This window comes from Phacochoerus africanus, chromosome 2, assembly GCF_016906955.1.
Source record: "Phacochoerus africanus isolate WHEZ1 chromosome 2, ROS_Pafr_v1, whole genome shotgun sequence".
NCBI lineage: Eukaryota > Metazoa > Chordata > Mammalia > Artiodactyla > Suidae > Phacochoerus > Phacochoerus africanus.
Window position 1 is genome coordinate 272,365,253 of NC_062545.1, and position 22,344 is coordinate 272,387,596.

At 58.5% G+C, this 22,344-nt stretch overlaps 1 protein-coding gene and 1 non-coding gene across 2 annotated transcripts; one reads left to right on the forward strand and one right to left on the reverse strand.

Moving 5' to 3' along the window:
* Positions 1-4,565: 4,565 nt before the first annotated feature.
* Positions 4,566-4,656, reverse strand: TRNAR-UCU (transfer RNA arginine (anticodon UCU)). Its single transcript is given in 2 exon segments — positions 4,566-4,601; positions 4,620-4,656. It is a non-coding gene; the product is annotated as a tRNA-Arg (tRNA).
* Positions 4,657-4,961: 305 nt separating this feature from the next.
* Positions 4,962-19,360, forward strand: SLC27A4 (solute carrier family 27 member 4). The gene is made up of 13 exons (XM_047768556.1): positions 4,962-5,264; positions 6,868-7,034; positions 8,561-8,955; positions 10,160-10,318; positions 12,343-12,412; positions 12,518-12,609; positions 13,649-13,758; positions 14,031-14,240; positions 14,381-14,507; positions 15,072-15,209; positions 15,373-15,537; positions 15,628-15,774; positions 18,482-19,360. Exons 2-13 carry the CDS (start codon positions 6,874-6,876, stop codon positions 18,637-18,639), a joined length of 1,932 nt encoding a protein of 643 aa, XP_047624512.1. The 5' UTR covers positions 4,962-5,264; positions 6,868-6,873; the 3' UTR covers positions 18,640-19,360.
* Positions 19,361-22,344: the final 2,984 nt, after the last annotated feature.

The following is a 22,344-nucleotide window of genomic DNA, read 5'->3' on the forward strand; positions in this document are numbered from 1 at the left end:
TAACAATAAATTATAACCACTGCGTGGCTTCAAGGGCTAACCCAGGAGGGAGCAGGTAGTGCAGTGGAGCCAGGAGCTACTGAAAGGGAACTGGGAATCAGTCTTCTAGGCTTGTGCTGGGATGGCTTAGGTCCACAAACTCTGCTCCTGACCCCTCCCTGCCAGTTATGGTTTTCTGGGTGCCAGGCTGGGGGAGAGCTTTGCAGGGGGAAGGGTGATGTCCAGTTCTGAAGGGCGGGGGGCAGGGGGCGGGAGTCTGCTCTCTGAACAAAGGTTCCCATCAAGTCAAGGGTCTGCTTCTCCTGCCTTTGCCCAGCGCTGCCCGTGACTGGCAGCCTCGGGCCTTGAGCACTGAGGACAGACGTGCCCTCCAGCCTGGGCTTCCACTGCTTGTCTCATCTCTGGTTCCTCGTGGCCACCAGGTCCCAGTCCAGGGCTCCCAGTGGCAGAATGAGGGTGTGGGAGGCTGGAGGCCTCAGCTAGAACCAAGAGGGAAGCCTCGCCCTGAATTTCTATAGGAAGAGGAGGGGCTTGGGGTGAGCCCATCACTCTGCAGCACAGGCCACCTTCCCAGGGTCCCAGGCACCTCTACCCTGAGGTTAGGAAGAGCCAGCAGTGCCACAAGCAGGGGGAAGGTCAGACCCTAGATGATCTTCTCACCTGCTCCAGCCACTAGGCGCCCAGGTGGCCCTGGGCCTTCACAGCCTCGAGGGATGGGCACCAGGCATCAGGATTAACTGGGGATGGAGTCTGGTCTCCAGAACACAGGGTGGCATTTTCGTCTGCAGCTCACAACAGGAGAAAAATTATACCGGCAATAGCTGTGTTCTTACCACAGCCCCTGAGGCCTGTCACTTCCAGAAACTTCCATCCTTCGTCTCCGTGAACTTTGCTGGTCTTCTTCCTCCCTTTGGGAACATCACCCTGTCCTAGGCGATGACACGGCCAGCTCCCCGTCATTCACATCTGCGCTGTGTCACCTCAGAGAGGCCTTCCCCGAGGCCTCGGGCCGAAGTCTCCCCTCGCCCCACAGCATCGCCGTATTTTCTGCCCAGTGCCTGCCACTCCCTGGGATTATCTTCCCATCATTTATTTTTTGAGTCCAGAAGGGCAGGGGCCTCGTTCTTGCCCGCTGCTGCTGGGAAGAGCGCCTGGTGCATGGTGGGGGCTTGCCACTTCGTGGCTGAAGAAGTGGGTGCCAGGCCTGGTACTGAGTGCCTCACCTGCAACCTCACTTCACAGGGAAGACCCAGGGTCTCGGGCCTGGGGAGTGTCCTAAGGTCCCACAGCCGGGCCTGTCCTGGGCCAGGTACACCTTGAGTCCTCTCCCGATGGCCAAGGGGAAGCTCCCTTCCCCCTGCCTGAGGAAAAATTCAGGTGGCAGACCCCACCATAGTGTGTGGGGGCACAGGCTCTTAACGGCAGACAGACCTGGCCCTGCCGCTGAGCAGCCCTGCACCCTTGCCATAATCACACCATCCCTTTGAGCCTCGGTTTTCTCATCTTTAAAATGGGGAGAGTACATACTTACCTCACAACAGGGCCACTGTGCCAGCGCAGTGCTTTAGCACATAGTAAGCACCTTGGAAATGAAAGAGGGGAATTGTTTACCACCGAGGCCCTTCCAGGCTTCTGAAGTCACCAGTACCCAGTCAAGCCAGAGCTATTTATTTTGCACACACCCAGAGTGGGAGGACTTAGAGCCCAGGGGTCCTAATGCCAAATGCAACTGGTTATCTTATCAGTGGGTCAAGCACCTACTCCACGATGGGCCAGATCACTTTGGCGCCCTGGGGAGGGTTAATTCCTTCAAAGGCGTTCAAACGTCAGTCTCCGTTATGCCTGGAGATTTAAGGGGTGTGGTTTGGTCCCTTAATGCAAGGCATATGGGGGTGCAGCAGTGGTGGGAGCCCACTATGCGGGCAGCCTAACTTCAGCCTCTCCCACAAATGACAGCCCCCAGCTTGCCCTTCTTAAGAACCCTCAGTGGGGAGTTTCCGTCGTGGCTCAATGAAAACATATGTGACTAGCATCCATGAGGATGCAGGTTCGATCTCTGGCCTCCATCAGTGGGTTAAGGATCCAGCATTGCCGTGAGCTGTGGTGTGGGTCACGGACGTGGCTCGGATCTGCGTTGCTCTGGCTGTGGTGTAGGCCAAGAGCTATATCTCTGATTCAACCCCTAGCCTGGGAACTTCCATATGCTGTGGGTGTAGCCCTAAAAAGACAAAAGAAAAAAGAAAAAACCCTCAGTGACTTGTCAGTGCCCCAGTATAAACTCCCCAGCCTGGTACACAAAGGCTTTTCCAGTCCCTTCTCCCATTCCGTGGCCTTCCCCTCCCCATGTATCCTGATGCCCGAGCCCACTAGTCCTCAATCTTGTCATCAAGATCTTGTAAGCGAGGCCGAATGCGGGGGTTCCGAGGTGATCGAGTCCGTTGCAACCCTGCCCTGTTGGAGTGGAGTTGCTACAGCAGCTGGGGGCCTCCCCGAACCAGCCCCAAGCCGAGCTTGGCCTGCATCATCTCGGAGTCCACACTCAGCCCGAGCTGTGGGATGGAGGCAGAGACTGCGCAGCCCCTATTCGCATTTTACTAACAAGGGCACTGAGGCTCCGGGGGGAGAGGTGATTTACCCAGCAGCTCACAGCTGGGGCTGGGAGTGCCACCCAGATGTGTCCGACTGGAAAGCAATGAAGACAAATCAAAATCCTGTGCAGTGAGTGTTGACAGAAGTCGGGTGAGTCCTGGGGAGGGACAACCTACTCCAGGGATCTAATCTCCACCCACCCTCTCTGTGGGCTCAGCTAGACTCTCAGCAACTTGAAGGCAGATTGTCTCATCTCTCTAGGTCTCCTTGCATCTCTCCCCATCAGGCCAGGCCCCGTGTCTGGTGGGGTACAGCTTTGCCCTCACCAAGGTGACCAGGGTGGAGGAGAGTGGGGGTGGGAGGCGGGGCCCATCACCACTGCCTCTTCCTCCAAATTCTCACTTGCCCACTTTGCATGTGACCTGAGCAGTTGACAGAGCACTGATCATGCGAAGGATCCTGGGGTGGATAGGGTCAGAGCTTCCAATTCACTCTGCCTGTCATTCACTCAGCAAACATTTATCAAGCTTCTATTATTTGCTAAGCCCTGTGGGTGCAATCAGATGTAATCATGTCTAGATTTTGTATGTGCTTTGTGGTCAATGGACCTGTAAGCCACAATAATAGAAACATTAAGCGCTTATTGAAATACTCCCAGTGACTCGCCACACCAACCCTGTGAGGCAAACACTATTAGTACATCCTCATTTTTTTTTTTTGTCTTTTGATGGCCGCACCCATAGCACATGGAGGTTCCCAGGCTAGGGGTCTAATTGGAGCTGTTGCTGCCGGCCTACACCACAGCCACAGCAATGCCAGATCCCAGCCGCATCTGTGACCTACACCAAAGCTCACAACAACACTGGATCCTTAACCCACTGAGCAAAGCCAGGGATCGAACCCGCAACCTCATGATTCCTAGTTAGATTCGTTTCTGCTGTGCCACAACGGGAACTCCCGTCCTCATTTTTCTGTATGAGAAATGGAGACAGAATTTTCTTTTTTCTTTTCTTTTCTTTTTTTTTTTTTTTTTGTGATTTTAGGGCTGCATCTGCACCATATGGATGTTCCCAGTTTAGGAGCTGATTCGGAGCTGTAGCTACCAGCCTACACCACAGCCGCAGCAACGCAGAATCCGAGCCGTGTCTGTGACCTATATACCACAGTTCTCGGCAACGCCAGATCCTTAAGCCACTTAGCGAGGCCAGGGATCCAACCCATGTCCTCATGGATACTAGTCAGGTTCGTTTCTGCTGAGTAACAATGGGAACCCCAGACTCTGAATTTTCCACTGCAGAGTTGACCCAAGCCCCTTGGATGCCAATGTCCATGCCCAGAACCACTGCACCTCACACCTCCTGGATGCAACGGGGGAGGGGAGGTGGTGCTTTAATTTAGTGAGTTCCCCCAAAAGGAGGCAGCCTGTACTCTGGACGAAATGGGTTCAAATACTTGTCAGACCAAATTTTCGCTTTCAATGCCTATAAATATACCCTGAAAACTGTCCTTCCTTGCTTTTAAGGACTCCTACTGGATTATGGGAGTAAGGGCTCTATTTAAGGACAGGTAGCAACTGTGGATGCTCAACACGTTTGATTATCAAGGCACCAAGTTTTCAGAAGCCCAGAGTGACATAGAGCTGGGAAGCTGGCAGATGGCATGACAACTGTGGTCAGAGGCTGCTTAGAGACTGATTTGCTGCAGGGTCCGGACCGACCAGAGGCCAAAGATATGTACAAGTCTCAAGGCGCCGTGCCCTTTGTACCAGCAGGTGTGTCACATTGCTTTCAGGATATCAACGAAAGGAAAGGCTTCCTGCGCAGGAATCCCAACGCCCAACTTTATTGCTGTCCCAGAAGCAGAAGTGTCAGCCTCAGGTCTGCAGGAACGATTGTGTGGGTCTCCTGAACCTTAGGGCCTAGGAGGCCACAAAATTTCGAAGAGGAAATGTTCTTTGAAAGGAGCTGTCAAAACTTCGACTCTGGTGGGACTCGAACCCACAACCTTTGAATCACCACGCTTGGGTTGGCTAGAAGTCCAATGCGCTATCCATTGCGCCACAGAGCCAGTTACTGCCGCCTGCCCTCCAGCTCACCTCTGCTGTAAACCGCCCTTTTCCCGCTCTTCTAGGTGTGGCGCTGGGCCTTGGCCAAATTCTGTTCCGGTCTCCGGAGTGTGGACTCCGGATTCTCCGCCAGCGGTGCGGTGGGGGTGCTCTCTTCCCACGAAGGGACGCCGGGGACAGAGGGGTCAGGGCTCGGGCAGAGTCCGCCTGTCACCTTCCCGCCCCAGGGGTCTCTGCGGCCGGGCGGGGCGGGGCGGCGCGGCGCGGACTACAACTCCCAGCGTGCTGCGCGGGACACCGCCGGAGGCCGTCGCTCGCGCAGGGGCGGTGGGTCGGGCGGCGCCGCCAGCTCTGCGGCTTGCTCACGGTGGGCGAGGCGCGGTAGGCGGTGTTGCAGGCCGGCGCAGCTGGTTTGGATTGCGGGAGGCAGGCGGGGGAGGAGCGCCGCAGGCGGGCGGGGCCGGCCGGGTGGCCGGGCCCTGCTGGGCGCAGAGCTGGGAAAGCTCTGCTGAGACCCGGCTCTGCGCGCCCGGGCGCGGCTGATGCCCCCCGCGCTCCCCACTCTGCTACCACGGCACAGCTGCATCTGGACTGGCGGAGCCGACATCAGGTGAGTACAGGTCAGGGCAGTGGGTCCTCGGGCTGGGGAATGTTCCCGGCCGAGTCCTGGAGAGGTGGCGGTACCCGCCTGGGTCGGGGACGCGCCATGGTGCTCTGTCTCCAGCTGGGCATTCTGCTACTCCCCTGGCTTTTTAGAGGCCAGGGCGGTCCACAGTGACCCAGGATCGAGGCCCGAGGGACCTCGGCATCCGCTTTCCTCCACTTGGTCCCATCGCCCAGCCTTCCGGGACGAGCTCTTGCCTTCTGCCCTGGTGGGTTCTGGGAGCCCAGAGAACTGAGGACCTTGGAGACCCTTGGCATTTGAGTTTGGGGGCGTTGGTTCGGTCCCCCGCCGGGCTTTTGCTTCTCGCTTTGAGGAGGGGGAGGTGGTCTCAGGTGAGCTCATGTCCTCGTCTTGACTTGGAGACTCTCAGGCTACATCATAGCCGTGACCTTCAGCCCCTCCCCAAGAAAAGGAGAACCTGAAGGAAAACAGTTGCATCGGTTGCACCTCAAGCAAGTGTTTAAAACGCCAGGAGTCCTAATCCTAGCCCCGCCAGCTGTTCCTCTCCCCTTAAGCCCCCATTCCCAAAGATTGATCTGAGTGGCTTGCTGAGTGTCTTTGTGAGGGTGCCTTCAAGGCCCTCTTCCTCTCCCTGTATCACTTTTCCCCTCTGGGCGGTAGCACCTCCAGGCTCTAACCTGTTTTCTCCATCGCCCCCTGTGGGCCAGCAGAGGCATGGCGCTGCCTGGGCCTTTGGGCAGGGACTGAGCAGGGCTCCTTCTCCAGATGGGGTGTTGTGGCTTGGCCTGATCATCCACACAAACTCCCTAAGTCTTTGGGTGGAGAGTTGAGACAGAGCGCTAAAGTCAGTTCCCACTCTAAGCCATTTTGGTTAGGACCCTGTACGTCAGGAGAGTGGACTGTCCTGTTTTGACTGGAAGGGCTTCTGAGAGCAATTCTCTTCACACCCATTTTACAGAGGGGAGGACTGAGAACCAAAGTGGGGAAGGGACTTGCCCAAGGTCATTCAGAGGAGTTCCCGTTGTGGCTCCACGGTTTAAGAATCTGACTAGTGGAGTTCCCATTTGTGGCTCAGCAGTAACCAACCTGACTAGTATCCGTAAGGACAGTGGTTCGATCCCTGGCCTCGATCAGTGTGATTAAGGACCTGGTGTTTCCGTGAGCTGTGGTGTAAGTCACAACGAGGCTTGGATCCCACCTTGCTGGGGCTGCGGCGTAGTCCAGCAGCTACAGCTCCGATTGGGCCCCTAGCCTGGGACCTTCCATACGCCGTGGGTATGGCCCTAAAAAGACAAACAAAAACTAAGGTCATTGAAAGAGTCATAGAATCATAAGCAGAGAAGAGATTAGGGGGCCAGAACCCAGCCTCTGCCTCTCGGCTCTGAAACTCCTCACCTCAAGTCCCATGCCGCTAGCCTGCTCCTTCCGGACTGTCCCAGAGAGGATCCTGGTCCTCAGCTACTGTATTCAGTATAGCTAAGCCTCACTATAGGTTCGTTAATGCTTTGAGATTATAGTGGCCTGGCCGCCTGGGCCAGGAAGTAGGGGCCCCAGGCATTTGAGTCCACTGACTGCCTTGTGCCCACAGGCCACCATGCTGCTTGGGGCATCTCTAGTGGGGGTGCTGCTGTTCTCCAGGCTGGTGCTGAAACTGCCCTGGACCCACGTGGGATTCTCCCTTCTGTTCCTCTACCTGGGGTCGGGCGGCTGGCGCTTCGTCCGAATCTTCATCAAGACCGTCAGGCGTGATGTCTTGTGAGTACCTAGTACAGCCCTTCCTGGGGTCTCCTACTCCATGTTGGGCTCCTATGCCCCCAAATCTCCCCAAACCAGACAACCATGGCTGCTCCCAGCACAGGGCATCTGGGCCTCACAGGAGCAGCCTCTGCTCCACACCCTTCCCCTTGCAGTAGTACATGGTACCTCCATCTCCAAGGTCAAAGTCTCCTCCCTTAGAATCTCCTTTACTTGGTTCTCCTTAGCCTGGAGCAGACTTGGGAGCCTGGGCTGTACATGGAACCCCAGGCATGTTGAGGGACATAGCAAGGGGTCCCAAGAACATGCTGTAGCTTCTGGGAGGGTCAAAAGGAGCCTGCAGGGAGGGCCCTGTCCTCCAGCTGGCATGAGTCTGAGAGGGCACTGAGTTCTAGAGCAGGGCCCCAAATCATGTCTGGGAGAACCTGCTCCCCAGTGAAAGTCAGGTATGGCCCACGGGGATATCCTGTACCAGAAACACCTGCTGCCCCTGCTCTGTGCCAGGCACTGGGCTGACTCTGGGGCTCAGGGGAGAATGAGGCAGACCTGGTCCTGGGCTGAGCTCAGACTGGTCAGGGAGACTGGATTGGACACAGTAAACCTCTAAACGGGCAGTGCCATGCACCCTGACAGTCTTGCTCACAGCAGTGTCCCAGTGACACACACTTAGGACAGGCAGCTCTTTAGTCGTCATTCTGAGTTGACTACAGAAGGCGGTGTGGAGTGGCCACTGCAGGAAGGGTTGTAGCAGCAGAGAGCTGTGGGAGCAGAGGGCACAGAGAGGTGGCTGCAGGCCGGGGCCTTGGGGACTCAGAGACGGCCTCTGGGAGGAAAAGCAGTTGTACTCGAGAGTCACCTCAAGGAGGTGGGAGCCGGGGGTTCCAGCCAGAGGGCACAGCATCAGCAAAGGCATAGAAGCTGGGGAGCTGGGAGAGGTCTGGGATCAAAGATGACAGGGACGGGGCAGGAAAGGGGGCTGTTGCCAAGCGATCCCACAAACACTAATTGAACATCTGCCCTGTGCCCGGCACTGAGTAGGGGGCAAGGTGGGGAACGGGACAGAGTGCCCCCCGCCCCCACCCCTTGCTGGCTCTCTGTGATAGAGGGTCGATAGGGGGCTGGGGGAGGTCCGGGCCGAGGTGTTTGGACTTTGACTTGGGGCCCTGGGCTCGTGGAAGGCTCTGTCAGCAGCAGACTCCTGCAGAGCTTAGAGGGCAGCAGGAGTTGAACTCTGGAGCCAGATAGGACTGAGGTTCAAGTGTCAGCCCTGCCATATCCCCCTTGGGAAGCCCGGGGCCAGCCCTCTGTACCATGGAGAGAGTCGTCACCTAGGTCCCCAGTGTTACCGTGCAGCATGGGTGAGCCCCGCGTGTCGCTGCTCCGCACACGGGTGCCCGGAAAGGGGAGCATGGCAAGGGACCCCACTCTGGACCTTCAGGCCAGTGGCACAGCAGCCTGAGCCGAGGTCTCGAGACCCCCACATCCCAGCCCAGCAGTCACGGCTCCCTTGCTTGCTTCCCCACCAGCGGCGGCATGGTGCTCTTGAAGGTGAAGGCCAAGGTCCGCCGGTACCTGCAGGAGCGGCGCACGGTGCCCGTGTTATTCGCTGCCACTGTCCAGCGCCACCCCGACAAGACAGCCCTGATCTTTGAGGGCACAGACACACGTTGGACCTTCCGCCAGCTGGATGACTACTCGAGCAGCGTGGCCAACTTCCTGCAGGCGCGGGGCCTGGCCTCGGGCGACGTGGCTGCCCTTCTCATGGAAAACTGTAATGAGTTCGTGGGCCTGTGGCTGGGCATGGCCAAGCTGGGCGTGGAGGCAGCGCTCATCAACACCAACCTGCGGCGGGACGCCCTGCGCCACTGCCTGACCTCCTCCCGCGCCCGGGCCCTCATCTTTGGCAGCGAGATGGCCCCAGGTGAGCCCCCGAGGGGCAGGAGACTAGCAGGGCCCACCCTCCCCCAGGCACTGCCACAATCCCCTGCCAGCCCCGGCAGAGGCTGTGTGGCTCAGAGGTTAGGGGCATGAGCCCTGGCATCGGGTGGCCTGGGCTCTGCCCCAGTTAAGCAGAGACCCGAGAGGTGGAAGCTCCTGCCTTGTGCGGTTTTCAGGGAGCTGCTTCACCTCAGGCACTTGCAAGGTGGCTGATACCAGGCGAGCCCTCAGCGTGGTCCCTGTCCTTGTGACTAATTAGACCTCAGTTGCCTCATCTATACAGTGGGACGAGGACTCTGTTCCCTGCTTTCCTGCAGAGCTTATGTTTATTGGCTGCCACTGACCAAATACTGAGCTTGGGGCTTTACCAAAGGAGCTGTGATCTTCACAAAGCCTGGCAAGGTAGAGGTTGTCCCCTTGGCATTAGAGATGAGAGACTGAGCGTGGTGAGAGGCACCTACACAGCTGTCACATGACAGCACTGGGATTTGATACCAGGCTTGACCACAGTGTCCCTGTTCTTTCTCTGCACGCTGCTGTGGCTGAGGGATGATGGGCAGAGGAGGTTATTAAGATGCTGCAAAGGGGGAAGGATGCAGCAGGGAGAGGGGAGGGGGCTGGACAGATCAAGAGGCAGCCAGGGGAAGTGTGGCCAGCTGGGCAGGGACTGGCCTGTGCTCAGGCCGGGTGAGTAGCTGGACATCTGTAGTGCGCAGAGGAGCCTGAGAGAAGGTTCCTACCCTCTGAAGAGGCCGGAAGACCACCAGCCTGTGCCCTGCTGTCCTCCCTTCTAACCAGACCCCCGCAGACTAGCATAGCACAGTGAATCAGAGGGTGAACCTTGGTGTGGGATAGAGCTCGCTATGAGTCCCTGCTCCAGTGCATTCTGGCCAAGTCTCTCCCATTCTCAGAGCCTCAGTCTTCTCATCTGTAAAATGGGCTGATACTGGTACCTATTTCCTGGGGTGTGTGAGCAGGAGAATGCATGTAAAGAGCCTGCCTTGTGGTTAGCCAGAAGCGAACGGGAGCCCTCGCTCCTGTCAGCATCGTCCTTAGAGTGAGGCCCCAGATGCTTCACCCATCTCTGACCCACCCACCCAGACAGCTTGCTCAGCCCAGACACGAGCAGAGGTCCTGGAACACGGGGTGTGCTGGCCTGCCTGCTGATCTGCCCTGTCTCCCCGCAGCCGTGCTAGAGATCCATGCCAGCCTGGACCCCTCGCTCAGCCTCTTCTGCTCCGGTCCCTGGGAGCCCAGCGCAGTGCCCGCCGGCACGGAGCACCTGGACCCCCTGCTGGAAGATGCCCCCAAGCACCTGCCCAGCCGCCCCAACAAGGGCTTTGTAGGTGGGCCCCCTGCCCCCACAGAGGGATTCTCTGGGCCTGGGTTCTTCTCTAAACTTGACTTGTCGCCTCCCTTTTCCATGAGGAAAAATGAGGACAGTAATCCTGGGCTTACTGCAGAGGCTGCGGGAGCAGATGCAGTGAAAGTGCCAGGCACGCAGCCTTCCTTGATGCCTGACCTGTGTGTGCAGGGCCATGGGGAGCCCAGGAGTTTGGGCTGGGGCTGGGGGCGGGAGGCGAGACCCTTTGCATATTCGCCCAGCACCCACTCAGTGCAGGCCCCCACTGGGCTGTGATCCCACCTGTGCTGGGCTGCCTGCCCCCGCCCCCTCCAGGCAGCCTCGAGGACGCTCAGGCCTCTCTTCCCCTGCGCACCAGCCTGCCTTGTGGAGCCTCCAGCTTCTGCATCACCTGGAAGCTCAGAGCCCTGGTGAAGTTCATATCCCAGCTCTGCTGCTTCCCTGTGTGACCCCGAGCTGCCCTCTGAGCTCCGTCCCCACAACCACAAAATCGGGAATGGTGACAGAACCTATGTTATGGAGTGGCTTTGAGGATGAGAAAAGATGCAGTGGGGAGTGAGGGTGTGGCCAGAAGTGCTCCATAACTGGCCGTCGTCATTTATTATTGTGTAACCTCTGCGTATGTGGGTCTTGCCTGCTGGGTGCTTTTGTAAGCTCCTTTTGTGTGTGTGTGTGTGTGTCTTTTTAGGGCTGCACCCACAGCACATGAAAGTTCCCAGGCTAGGGGTCAAATCAGAGCTGCAGCTGCTGGCCACAGCCACAGCCATAGCAATGCCAGATCTGAGCTGCATCTGCGACCTATGCTGCAACTTGCGGCAATGCTGGATCCTTTAACCCACCGAGCAGCAAGGCCAGGGATTGAACCCAAACCCTCCTAGGCACTAGTTGGATTCTTAACTCACTGAGCCACAATGGGAACACTTTTTTTTTTTTTTGGATAGCTCATTGAGAGCAGGGACTCCTGCTAGTTTAGCCTGGTGCTCTCGTGGTGCCCAGCTAGGGCTGGTATACAACAAGCACCCCCAAGAACATGAGATGGTTGCTCTGTAACATGCAGAGGCATCCGGTGGTGTCCTGACCTCCTGGTGGGGCTGAGCCTCAGATGGAAACTGTAACGTGACCATCCCTGGGCCGGGCTATGGGGGGATAAAGACATGGTCAGCAGTGCAAGAGTGACCACTGCACCCGCTCCCTGCAGCTAATGCCTCCCCACACTGAAGACTCGGGGTAGCCGTCACCTCCTTTGAGAAGCCCTCCCCGGAGTTCCCATTGTGTCTCAGCAAGTTAAGAACCTGACTAGTAGCTCTAAGGATGCAGGTTTGATCCCTGGCCTCACTCGGGGGGTGAGAATCTCGCACTGCCCCAAGCTGCAGTGTAGGTCACAGACATAGCTCAGATCCACTGTTGCTGTGGCTGTGGTGTCGGCAGCAGCTCCAATTCAACCCCTAGCCTGGGCATTTCCATAAGCCACAGGAGTAGTCTTTTTTTTCTTCTTTTTTTTTTTTGTCTTTTGTAGGAGTAGCCATTTAAGAATAAAAACAGAGGAAGTCCTGTCATGCCTCAGCAGTTAACGAACCCGACTAGTATCTGTCTTTGAGGATACGGGTTCGATCCCTGGCATCACTCAGTGGGTTAAGGATCTGGCTTTGCCTTGAGCTGTGGTGTAGGTCGCAGACATGGCTCGGATCTGGCGTTGCTGTGGCTCTGGTGTAGGCCCGTGGCTACAGCTCCAATTTGACCCCTAGCCTGGGAACCTCCATATGCCACGGGAGCGGCCCTAGAAAAGGCAAAAAGTCAAAAAAAAAATATGAAAGAAAACGTTTGTTGAAGGAACAGGTGCAGGCATTCGAGCAGAAAGGGGTGTCTGGGGTCCTCAGGGTAGGCTTCCTGGAGGCGGTGTGACGGGCGTGGCTGTTGAGCGATCCACACCTCTAGATGTCTGTCTGTCCGACTCTGCGCAGCCTGTGCTGCCCTCTCTCATAACTGCTCCTGTGTCTGTTTCTTCAGATAAGCTCTTCTACATCTACACGTCCGGCACCACGGGGCTGCCCAAAGCTGCCATCGTGGTGCACAGCAGGTAGGGGCAGGTGCTCTGGGGGGAGGCCCGGGGATGGTGGGCCCGGGGGCCTCTCCTCCCGCCTTTCCAGGCCCCCACCGAGCCCTTCGCCCTCTGCCCTCCCAGGTATTACCGCATGGCTGCCCTGGTGTACTACGGATTCCGCATGCGGCCGGATGACGTCCTCTATGACTGCCTACCCCTCTACCACACGGCAGGTATCCTGGGCCTGCCTGCTCCGCTGCCAGCGCCCCCAGAGCCTCAGGGAACCCCATCCCTCTTGGCGGGCAGCGTGTTATGTAGAAACGTGAGCTTTGACGTCACCACTGGGTTCATTTGACTTGAACCCAGATCCATTGTCATTGCCATGGCCATTGACTTGACCCCTGAATGAGAATGGCCGTGCCAGCATCACTGGGTGTGTGGCTGTGTCCCGCAGGGCACCTGGGCTGGTCTGACTTTTCAGTTCATTTCGACCTGTGCACAGCCTTGCTGCTTGGTCTTCAGGGCTTATAGAAAGACAGGGATGGGGAACTTCCATTGTGGCTCAGCAGGTTAAGAACCCGACTAGTATCCGTGAGGATGCAGCTTCGGTCCCTGGCCTTGCTCAGTGGGTCGAGGATCCAGCGTAAGTCACAGACGCAGCTTGGATCTGGTGGCGCCGTGGCTGTGGTGTAGGCCAGCAGCTGCAGCTTTGATTTGACCCCTAGCCTGGGAACTTGCATGTGCTGCAGGTTCGGCCCTAAAAAAAAAGAAAGACAGGGATGGAGGAAAGGTAGTTCCTGCCCTCATGGTGCTTAGAGCTTGGGTGTGTGTGTTTGGGGCAGGATGAATGATGGGAACCTACCCGACCACCCGATCCTAACACAGGCCGTGGCATCAAGTGTGAGGAAGGGCAGGGAGCAGGAGCTCAGCTCAGGGGAAGAGCCCACTGATGGCCAGGAAGGCTTCTGGGAGGAGGTGTACCCAAGGCAGGCCCATGCGAGGTGCAGAAGCCAGGCAGGCCAGCCCAGGCGCCCCCTGGCTGTTTGGGAGCAGGAGCTTGGGGCATCTCTGGAGGCCCCGGGGACCGTCTGAGAAGTGTGCCCTGGTCCCACGGGCCCTCGGGAGAGAGATGGGATCCGTGAGGGTTGGAGGGACAGGAGGAAGGAGGAAGACGGGGGAAGGACCTGTGAGGAGGTTGGGCTGTGCCAGAGGAGGCTCTAGAGGGAGGGTCCTCCTGTCTGTGTGACCTCGGGGCCCACCGTCTGCTTTCAGGCAACATCGTGGGCGTCGGGCAGTGCCTGCTCCACGGCCTGACGGTGGTCATCCGGAAGAAGTTCTCCGCTTCTCGGTTCTGGGACGATTGCGTCAAGTACAACTGCACGGTGCGCACCAAGGGGCGGGCATGAGCTGTCCGGTCCCCTCCTGACCCCCACCCACTCCACCCAGCGACGTCGCATTGGCGAAGGCAGCCAGCCGCCGTCTGTTCAGGGCAACACTCCCCATAGTTCGGAGGGGGAAACTGAGGCCCCGAGAGGGAAGGGATGGCACAGCCCGGCCCTGGGCTGGCCACCGGGCTCCGGGGGTCTGTGGTGCCGGGGAGCCATGGAGCCAGAGCAGCTTCAGGGGCCCAAACTCACCCCACGTCCACCCCCAGATCGTGCAGTACATTGGCGAGCTGTGCAGATACCTCCTCAACCAGCCACCCCGGGAGGCGGAAAAGCAGCACCGGGTGCGCATGGCACTTGGCAATGGCCTCCGGCAGTCCATCTGGACCAGCTTTTCCAGCCGCTTCCACATCCCCCAGGTGGCCGAGTTCTATGGGGCCACTGAGTGCAACTGCAGCCTGGGCAACTTTGACGGCCAGGTGCGGCCCAAGCTGGGGACCACTGGTGGCAGAGGGGAGGGAAGATCCCTACTGTGGGGGTGTGGGTGCCGCCCGCCCCCCAGTTGTCTGGTCTCGGGCCCATGGTGGGAGAGCCGGGGCCCAAGTCTTGGCCTTTGCAGGTGGGGGCGTGTGGCTTCAACAGCCGCATCCTGTCCTTTGTGTACCCCATCCGGCTGGTCCGTGTCAATGAGGACACTATGGAGCTGATCCGGGGACCCGACGGCGTTTGCCTTCCTTGCCAGCCAGGTCTGCTTCAGGGTTGGAATTAGGGGTCAGAGCGGGAGGGGCTGGCTCAGGAGGGAGATGGGGCAGAGGGGCAGGGGAGCCCGTCCTGACCCGCAGCCTCCGTCAGCTCTCTTAGGGCCGCAGGTCCTTTTTTCATCTGTCACCCTCCTCATCGCTGGTCCCAGCCAGCCCGCCGTCCATTGGTGCACTTCTGTGTTGTGGATCCTGGGTCCATCCTCCTGGGATCGATCCTGGCTCAGGCCCCAGCTCTGTGCCTTGTTCCCCTCATGTGCACACAGGGCTGTTGGCAGCGCCGCCTCCCGGGGGGCGCCCTGAGGATCCCTGCGGTAAAGAATGCGGAGCCCTTTGAGTGGAGCCAGCCCGGGGAGTGCCGGCTCCGCCGAGGCCGGCCACGCAGAGCTCGGCCACCCCATCATTGCTGGCTTTGACGTTCATCTGTTCAGTGACCAGACATTCTTGGGTTCCTCCATGGACCGGGGAGAAACGGGTGTTTCGGTGGGCAGAAGGGTGCCTTTAGAGGGTGAAGGCCCCAGGGCGACTCTGACACCGCCTCCCCTGCCTCAGGTGAGCCAGGCCAGCTGGTGGGCACCATCGTCCAGAAGGACCCCCTGCGGCGCTTCGACGGCTACCTCAACCAGGGCGCCAACAATAAAAAGATCGCCAAGGATGTCTTCAAGAAGGGGGACCAGGCCTACCTCACTGGTGGGTGGGCACGTCTCCCCAGGCTTTTAGCCCCTTGGGGAGGGGAGGGAGGGACCGAAGGGGCCTTTTCCCACCTTCAGAGGACCCCTCCCCGGAAACCACCCCCGACACACCCCATCCCAGGCCACACCCCTGAGCCCCAACTCACACAGCTGCTCTCCAGGCGACGTGCTGGTGATGGACGAGCTGGGCTACCTGTACTTCCGGGACCGCACGGGGGACACGTTCCGCTGGAAAGGCGAGAACGTGTCCACCACCGAGGTGGAGGGCACGCTCAGCCGCCTGCTGGACATGGCCGACGTGGCCGTGTATGGTGTGGAGGTGCCAGGTACCTGGTGGGGAGTGGGGGGGCAGGCATGTGGGCGGAGGCACCACAGGGGCCGTTGCCAGTGCTCACTGTCCACTCTGCTGCCCCCAGGAACCGAGGGTCGGGCTGGCATGGCCGCTGTGGCCAACCCCACTGGCAGCTGCGACCTGGAGCGCCTTGCCCAGCTCCTGGAGAAGGAGCTGCCCCTGTACGCGCGCCCCATCTTCCTGCGCCTTCTGCCTGAGCTGCATAAAACAGGTCTGTCCCCCCCACCGCCACCACCGACTTGCGCTCGCAGGGGCCAGGCCCAGGCCCAGGCCCGTTCCTGGGCCTTCTGGAAAGACCAGAGTGGCTGTCGTTCCGCGTGTGTCCACCCCCCACCCCCCACCCCCCTGCGGCCTTGCTGGGAAGTTGGTAACCTGACCTTCCTGTGCAGCCCCAGCCTTCAGCAGCCCATCTTTGCAAAACAAATGCCGATTGAGTGCCTAGTCTGCTCGGGGGCACTACTGCTAAGCCTTGGGGATATAGGTGACAAATTCCGGCAGGACCTCTTGGAGCTTCTAGAGCAGTAGGGGAGGCAGCCACAGGATAAGGAATTTCAAAGATAAAGATGGAATGGAGGTCACTGACCGAAAGGTGAAGGAGGTGGGCTGGGATTGACTGGGAGGCTCCCCGGAGGAGGTGTGGGTTTGGCTGAGACCTGAATGAGAGAGGGGACTTTGTGGGGGTGGCAGGCATTGGGGGTATGGGAACAGCCAGTGTGGAGTCCCTGAGGCCAGAGAGCGCTTGGGGGCTCGAGGAGGGAAAGGAGGCCCTGAAGCTGGAGCCAGTGAGGAGTGGGCAGCGGTGTGGGGTGGGACAGAGGGGGCTGCAGGGGCCTCATGTCAGGGGCGGTGGGGGAGGGCACGGACTCGGCCAGGGGCAGTAGGGAGCCACAGAAGTGTGTGAGCAGGGTCGTGACCTGGTCAGATTCGAGTGCTGCAGATGGCCCTGGGGGTGGGGGTGGGGTGATAAAAAAGGGGCCATGCTCACCCAGGGAGGGGTGAACAGGGGGTCCACTGGCACATGGCACGGTGGTATCATCTCTGTCAGTCCCCTGCTGACTCTCAGGAGTTCCCCAATGGGCAGGAAGCATGGAGGCTCGTGCCCAGCCCTCCCCTCTGCTCTCCTCGGTCCTTGCTGTCCGTCCTGGCTCCCCCACCACTGCTCAGCTTCTCCTGGCCGCTCAGCCTGAGGCCCTGTCTGCCTGGCTGCCCCAGGGGACCGTGACGTCAGCTCTGCCTTGGCGGAGGGCCTCCCTTGACTCATGTGGGTGCACCTGAGGCGGTGGGAGGGTCAGAGGAGGGTGCGCATCCTGCACCAGCCTGAGGGCTCCCTGAGGACCAAACGACCACTGTCACTTCTTTTTTTTTTTTTTTTTGGCTTTTTAGGGCTTCACCCGTGGCAGCATATGGACGTTCCAAGGCTAGGGGTCAAATCGCTGGCCTACGCCAGAGCCACAGCAACCAGGGATCCAAGCCGCGTCTGCCGCAGCTCACGGCAATGCCGCATCCTTAACCCACTGAGCGAGGCCAGGGATCAAACCCGCATCCTCATGAATGCTCGTCTGGTTCCTTAACCGCTGAGCCGTGATGGGAACTCCCACTGTCACTTCTGTGTCCAAGAGGGGCAGGGAAGCTGTCAGACCTCAGGCCTTGTTGCAGAACAAGCACCCCAAATTTACTGAGGGCTCAAAACAGCCATTTTATTTGTTCACACTGTAGGTCAGCAATTTGCAGTTAAGTTCAGCTGAGCATTCTATTCTTGGCGCCGCCTAGGGTTAAAGAGCTGCCATCAGGTGTAGGGTGGCCTCCCTCCCGTGGGGCTGCCAGCTGGCTGGCTCTGCAGCAAGGCCCATCAGAACTGCCTCCAGTGACGGACACGGTCACTCTTTGCACCCTCCAGCACAGCCCCCAGTAGCGACTGAGCACCAGAAGTGGAACCCGTGTGACTGAGAAACTGCATTTCAAATTGTGTTTAATTTTCGTTAGATTTGCATAGCTACTTCTGGCCAGTGACGCCCCTCTGGGCAGGGCCAGTCTAAGTGGCCTTTCCTGGGATGGTGCATCTTTGTTCTGTGTGGCTTCTCCTCCTCCAGAGGCTAGACGGGTCTTGGGGGTCTGCCACGAGGGTGGGGGTGGAAGCTGCAAGGCCCCTTGGGGCCTAGACCCCCGCAGAACAGCCTCAGCACCGCTTCTGCCACCTTCTAGGAGGCAAAGCATGTCGTAAGGCCAGTCTGGATCCAAGGAAGGGTTGAGAAAGACTCCGACTCTTGCTGGGAGAAGTGGCCCCTCCCATGTGGCAGAAGAAAACCAGGGCAGGGATCCAGAGCCATCTCCGGCATCTCTCATACCTGCCTTCAAATCCCGGCTCCAGTGCTTCTGGGCTCTGTGACCTGGGCCCAGAGATAGGCTTCTCTGAGCATCCGTCTTCCATCTGTACAGTGGGGCTCATCCCAAGGACTGGAAGGTGCATCATTTACATACTCTGCAGGGAAAAACGCTCCTGGCTGAGCTGTTTCAGAGATGTTAAAATCTGAAATCTTGCATCTTAGAATCCAGCTGCCCCTGGGGTTGACGTGTGGGTTAAATGAGGTCGCTTCTTTCTGCACCCGGGAGGTGCTCACGCACAGGGAGCCGATTCGGGTCCTCACTCTGCTGTCGCTCAGCATGTGGCTCTGGACACACAGCCTCCCCTCTTCAGGCCTCTGCTCCCCTGTCTGCAGGAGCCGGTGGGTGGCATAGCCTTGCCAGGGCTCCTCTGAGAAGCAGTACACACTGTAATGGATGGAGGCTTTGCAAACTGTAAAGGGCTGTGCCCCTCCTCCCACGCTTCCCCTTTCCCGGCTTCTCTCCAGCCCTCCTTCTTGGCCCCTGCCCTGCCGTCCTCTGATCCCTCCTTCCCTCTTGCCTTCCTGCTCCCTCAGGGACTTTCAAGCTTCAGAAGACAGACCTGCGGAAAGAGGGCTTTGACCCAGCAGTCGTGAAAGACCCGCTGTTCTACCTGGATGCCCGGAAGGGCCGCTATGTCCTGCTGGACCGAGAGGCCTACACCCTCATCCAGGCCGGTGAGGTGAAGCTGTGATTTGCCCCAAGTCCCTCTGAGGGCCAACGGATGCTGGATCCAGAGCCCCAGCTCCCAGCCCAGAGGGTCCTGGGCGAAGCCAGACCAAAGCAAGCAGGGCCCGGCACTGTGACCCCGAGGTGCCGACCCCCGCACCCAAACTGCCAAGAGCCTCACTGCCACCTCCCCCTTTCCCCGGGGCTTTCTGTGAAAGCCTCATGTCCACGTTCTGTCTTGGAGGCCATGCAGAGCCTCTGGCCCCAGGCTGAGACTGAGACCGGGCCCCTCAGGGTGATGTCTTGGGTCAGAGCAGAGGGGAGCAGAGAGTCACCAAGCACTCCACGGAGAACAGGCAGCTTGTAAATGGGACCGGGGCGGAAGCCCCCAGACTCAGGAAGCCAGTGGAGTGGGCAGGGGCAGTGGTGGCCGCCGAGCGGGTGTCTAAAGGGGATCCAGGCCCTGGAGCTGATCGAGTGTCACTCAGCCCTGCCTGTCCCTCCCTGAGAGCAGGAGGAGCACTGGAGCTGCAGGCGGAGGCCTGGCAGGAGCACCCCTCCCCCCCCTCCCCTCCCCTCCCCTCCCTTCCCTTCCCCTCTCAGGTGGCTGCCTGGCTGCCCCTCGGGCAGGGCCGTTCTGTCTTTGTGGGTTTGTCCCGGTCACCTGCTCCATCTCCCCCTAGCTATGAGAGGAGAAGGGGTAGGGGGCGCTCAGGAGCCAATAAATTCTGCCTTGACTCCCCCAACCTGCGTGCTTGCCACTGGAGCTCATCCCCAGCCTGCTCAGGCCTGACCCCTGCCCTGCTCTTGCATTCACTCAGCCACTCGCCCTGAGGGATGGGGCAGGTAGGGTGGCGCAGCCCCTGTCTGCAGCGCCTTGCCTTAGATGGGGGCAGTTCCCCTGGGCCTGGCAAGGAGTCCAACTGCAAGAGCTTGAACGTCCAAACCAGCTGTGTCACTTAGGAGCGCCTGGCCTTAGGCAAGTGACTTAGTCTTATCTGTGTCAAGGGAGTAGTTAGGGGAATTCGTTCAGAGAGCTAAGGTAGACCAGAGAAAAGCCCTCTTCGGGGAGTTCCCTTCGTGGCTCAGTGGTTAACGAACCCAACTAGTATCCACGAGGCCATCAATCCCTGGCCTAGCTCAGTGGGTTAAGGATCCTGTGTTGCCGTGAGCCGTGGTCGCAGACGCGGCTCAGATCTGCTGTGGCTCTGGTGTAGGCTGGCGGCTGCAGCTGCAATTCAACCCCTAGCCTGGGAATGTTCATATGCTGCCACAGGTGCAGCCCTAAAAAGCCAAAAAAGGAAAGAAAAGAAAAAAGAAAAGCGCTGCTCAGAGCCATGGAGGGTGGAAAGCTTAATGCAGGGCAGGATCCCTTCTGCAGACCCTTGCTTGTTCCCTCTGCCTGGGGTCTGGGGCTGCCCAGCAGCTGGGTGGAGCAGTATGTCTTTCCAGGGCTGTAGGTAGAGTCAGCAATAACAGAGGAGGGCCAGCTGTCCCGGAGAGCCCACCACTGCCGTTATGCCCAGGCTGGGAATGCATTTCCCAACTGGAAGGGGGTCCAGCCCAACCTAGGGCAGCAGTCGGCGTGCATGCCCCAGGGCGTTCTCTTCACTATTCAACCCTCACCACTGTCACTTGACTGAAGTCGCACAGCAAGTAGTGGGGCCTGGAGCCTCAGCCCCATGCCCTTCCTGCTGCTTCCTGGTGCAGAAGGTCAGATGAGCTTCCATTCCACACATGCTCATGAAGCCAACTGTGAGCCACACCCCAGGCCAGCCGCTGACAGTTTGGGTGGTGGGTGGCCATGAGGAGAAATCTGGAATGTCGCCTGAGGGAGTGATCTTTGAAAGACAGTGGAGCCAGGTGCCACGCTTAGGGGAAGGCAGGGGGCATGGGTGTGGGCAGAGCTGGATTGGCCCTTGGAGAGCTATGCCAGTGGGCTTTGGGAGTCGGGGGCATGGCTGCAGTGGCCGAGTATGACCAGCAGAGGGCGTATGGAACTTGCAGAATTTGGTCCAACCCTACCGCCCAGCCCTGGGAAGGAGGAAGGGGGCGGGGGAGCGATTGAGTCCGCACTTCGCCCTTAGGCAGGTGCCCAGACCAGAAGACTGTGGTGGGCCTTTGGGCTTCCAAGGGGCTGGACTTGGCCAACAGTGAAGCTTTCTGTCTTTAGCCCTCAGGAATGTGCTCTCCGATGGGAAGTAGCCCCCCCAGGGTCCCTTGTTCCTCCCTGCAGTCACCAAAAGGCAGTATGGAATAGTTAAACGCTCCAGCTCTGGGAGTTCCCGTTGTGGCTCAGTGGTTAACGAATCTGATTAGGAACCATCAGGTTGTGGGTTCGATCCTGGTCTCATTCAGTGGGTTGTGGATCTGGCGTTGCTGTGGCTCTGGCATAGGCTGGAGCAGCTACAGCTCTGATTCGACCCCTAGGCTGGGGCCGCAAGAGCGGCCCTAGAAATGGCAAAAAGACAAAAAGACAAAAAAAAAAAAAAGAGCCAATCTGCTCTGGGTTCAAGTCCACTTGAACCTCAGTTTCCTCGCCTGTAAATGCAGGTCCAGGAATCCCTACCTTGGAATATCTGTGAACATGTAATGGGATCTCTCTCGGAAATCTCTCTAATGGCTCTGGTACATGGCAGTTAAAAGAAAAGGGGGGAAGGGTTTCCTGTTGTGCAACGGTAACAAACCAAACTAGTACCCATAAGGAAGCTGGTTAAGGATCCAGCGTTGCCGTGAGCTGTGATGTAGGTCACAGACGCGGCTTGGATCTGGTGTTGCTGTGGCTGTGGTGTGGGCCAGCAACTACAGCTCTGATTTGACCCCTAGCCTGGGAACTTCCATATGCTGCAGGTGGGGCCCAAAAAATACACACACACACACACACGGATAAAAGGGGATATATTCAGGTGTTAAGACCCCCAGATTGGGAGTTCCCATCGTGGCTCAGTGGTTAGTGAACCATGCGGCTAGGAACCATGAGGTTGCGGGTTCGATCCCTGGCCTTGCTGTTCAGTGGGTTAAAGATCTGGCGTTGCCGGGAGCTGTGGTGTAGATCGAAGACACGGCTCAGATCCTGTGTTGCTGTGGCTCTGGTGTAGGCCAGCAGCTACAGCTCCGATTAGACCCCTAGCCTGGAAACCTCCATATGCCATGGGAGCAGCCCAAGAAATGGCAAAAAGACAAACAAACAAACAAACAAAAAACACCCAGATTAGGCTTAAATTTCTCACTTCCCACTCCAGGGTTGGGGGCAGGGATGGCGGGTGCTGCAAGCCCCTCCAGGAAGGCGGGAGGGCCTGAGCCTTGCAGCTCTCCAGTCTGGCTCTGGTCATCCCAAACCATGGCTGTGAGTCATCTTCCCAGGCCTGCCGTAGGTGTTACGTGCTTGTGGAGTTAATTAACGATAGCTACTGTTTATTGGCCATTTCCTGACATTTATATAGTGCTTCACGATTTACAAAGCGCTGAGTCCATCTGCGGAGCAGATTCTAAACGCCTATTCTGGGCAAGGTGGAGGGGGTGGTATGAGAGATCTGGACCCTACATCTGCCCTCAGGGAGCCCACCATCTGGGGCAGGGGAGGGGGGTGGCTAGCAAGCCTAGAAGCAGAGAGTGTGTGCTTAACTGCACCCCAACGGGTGGGGGTGGGGGGTCAAGTTTCATGGTCACGGAGGCTTTTGAAGGAAGAGTTATTCAAGAATAGGAGGATGGAAGGGGCAGCAAAATGTAA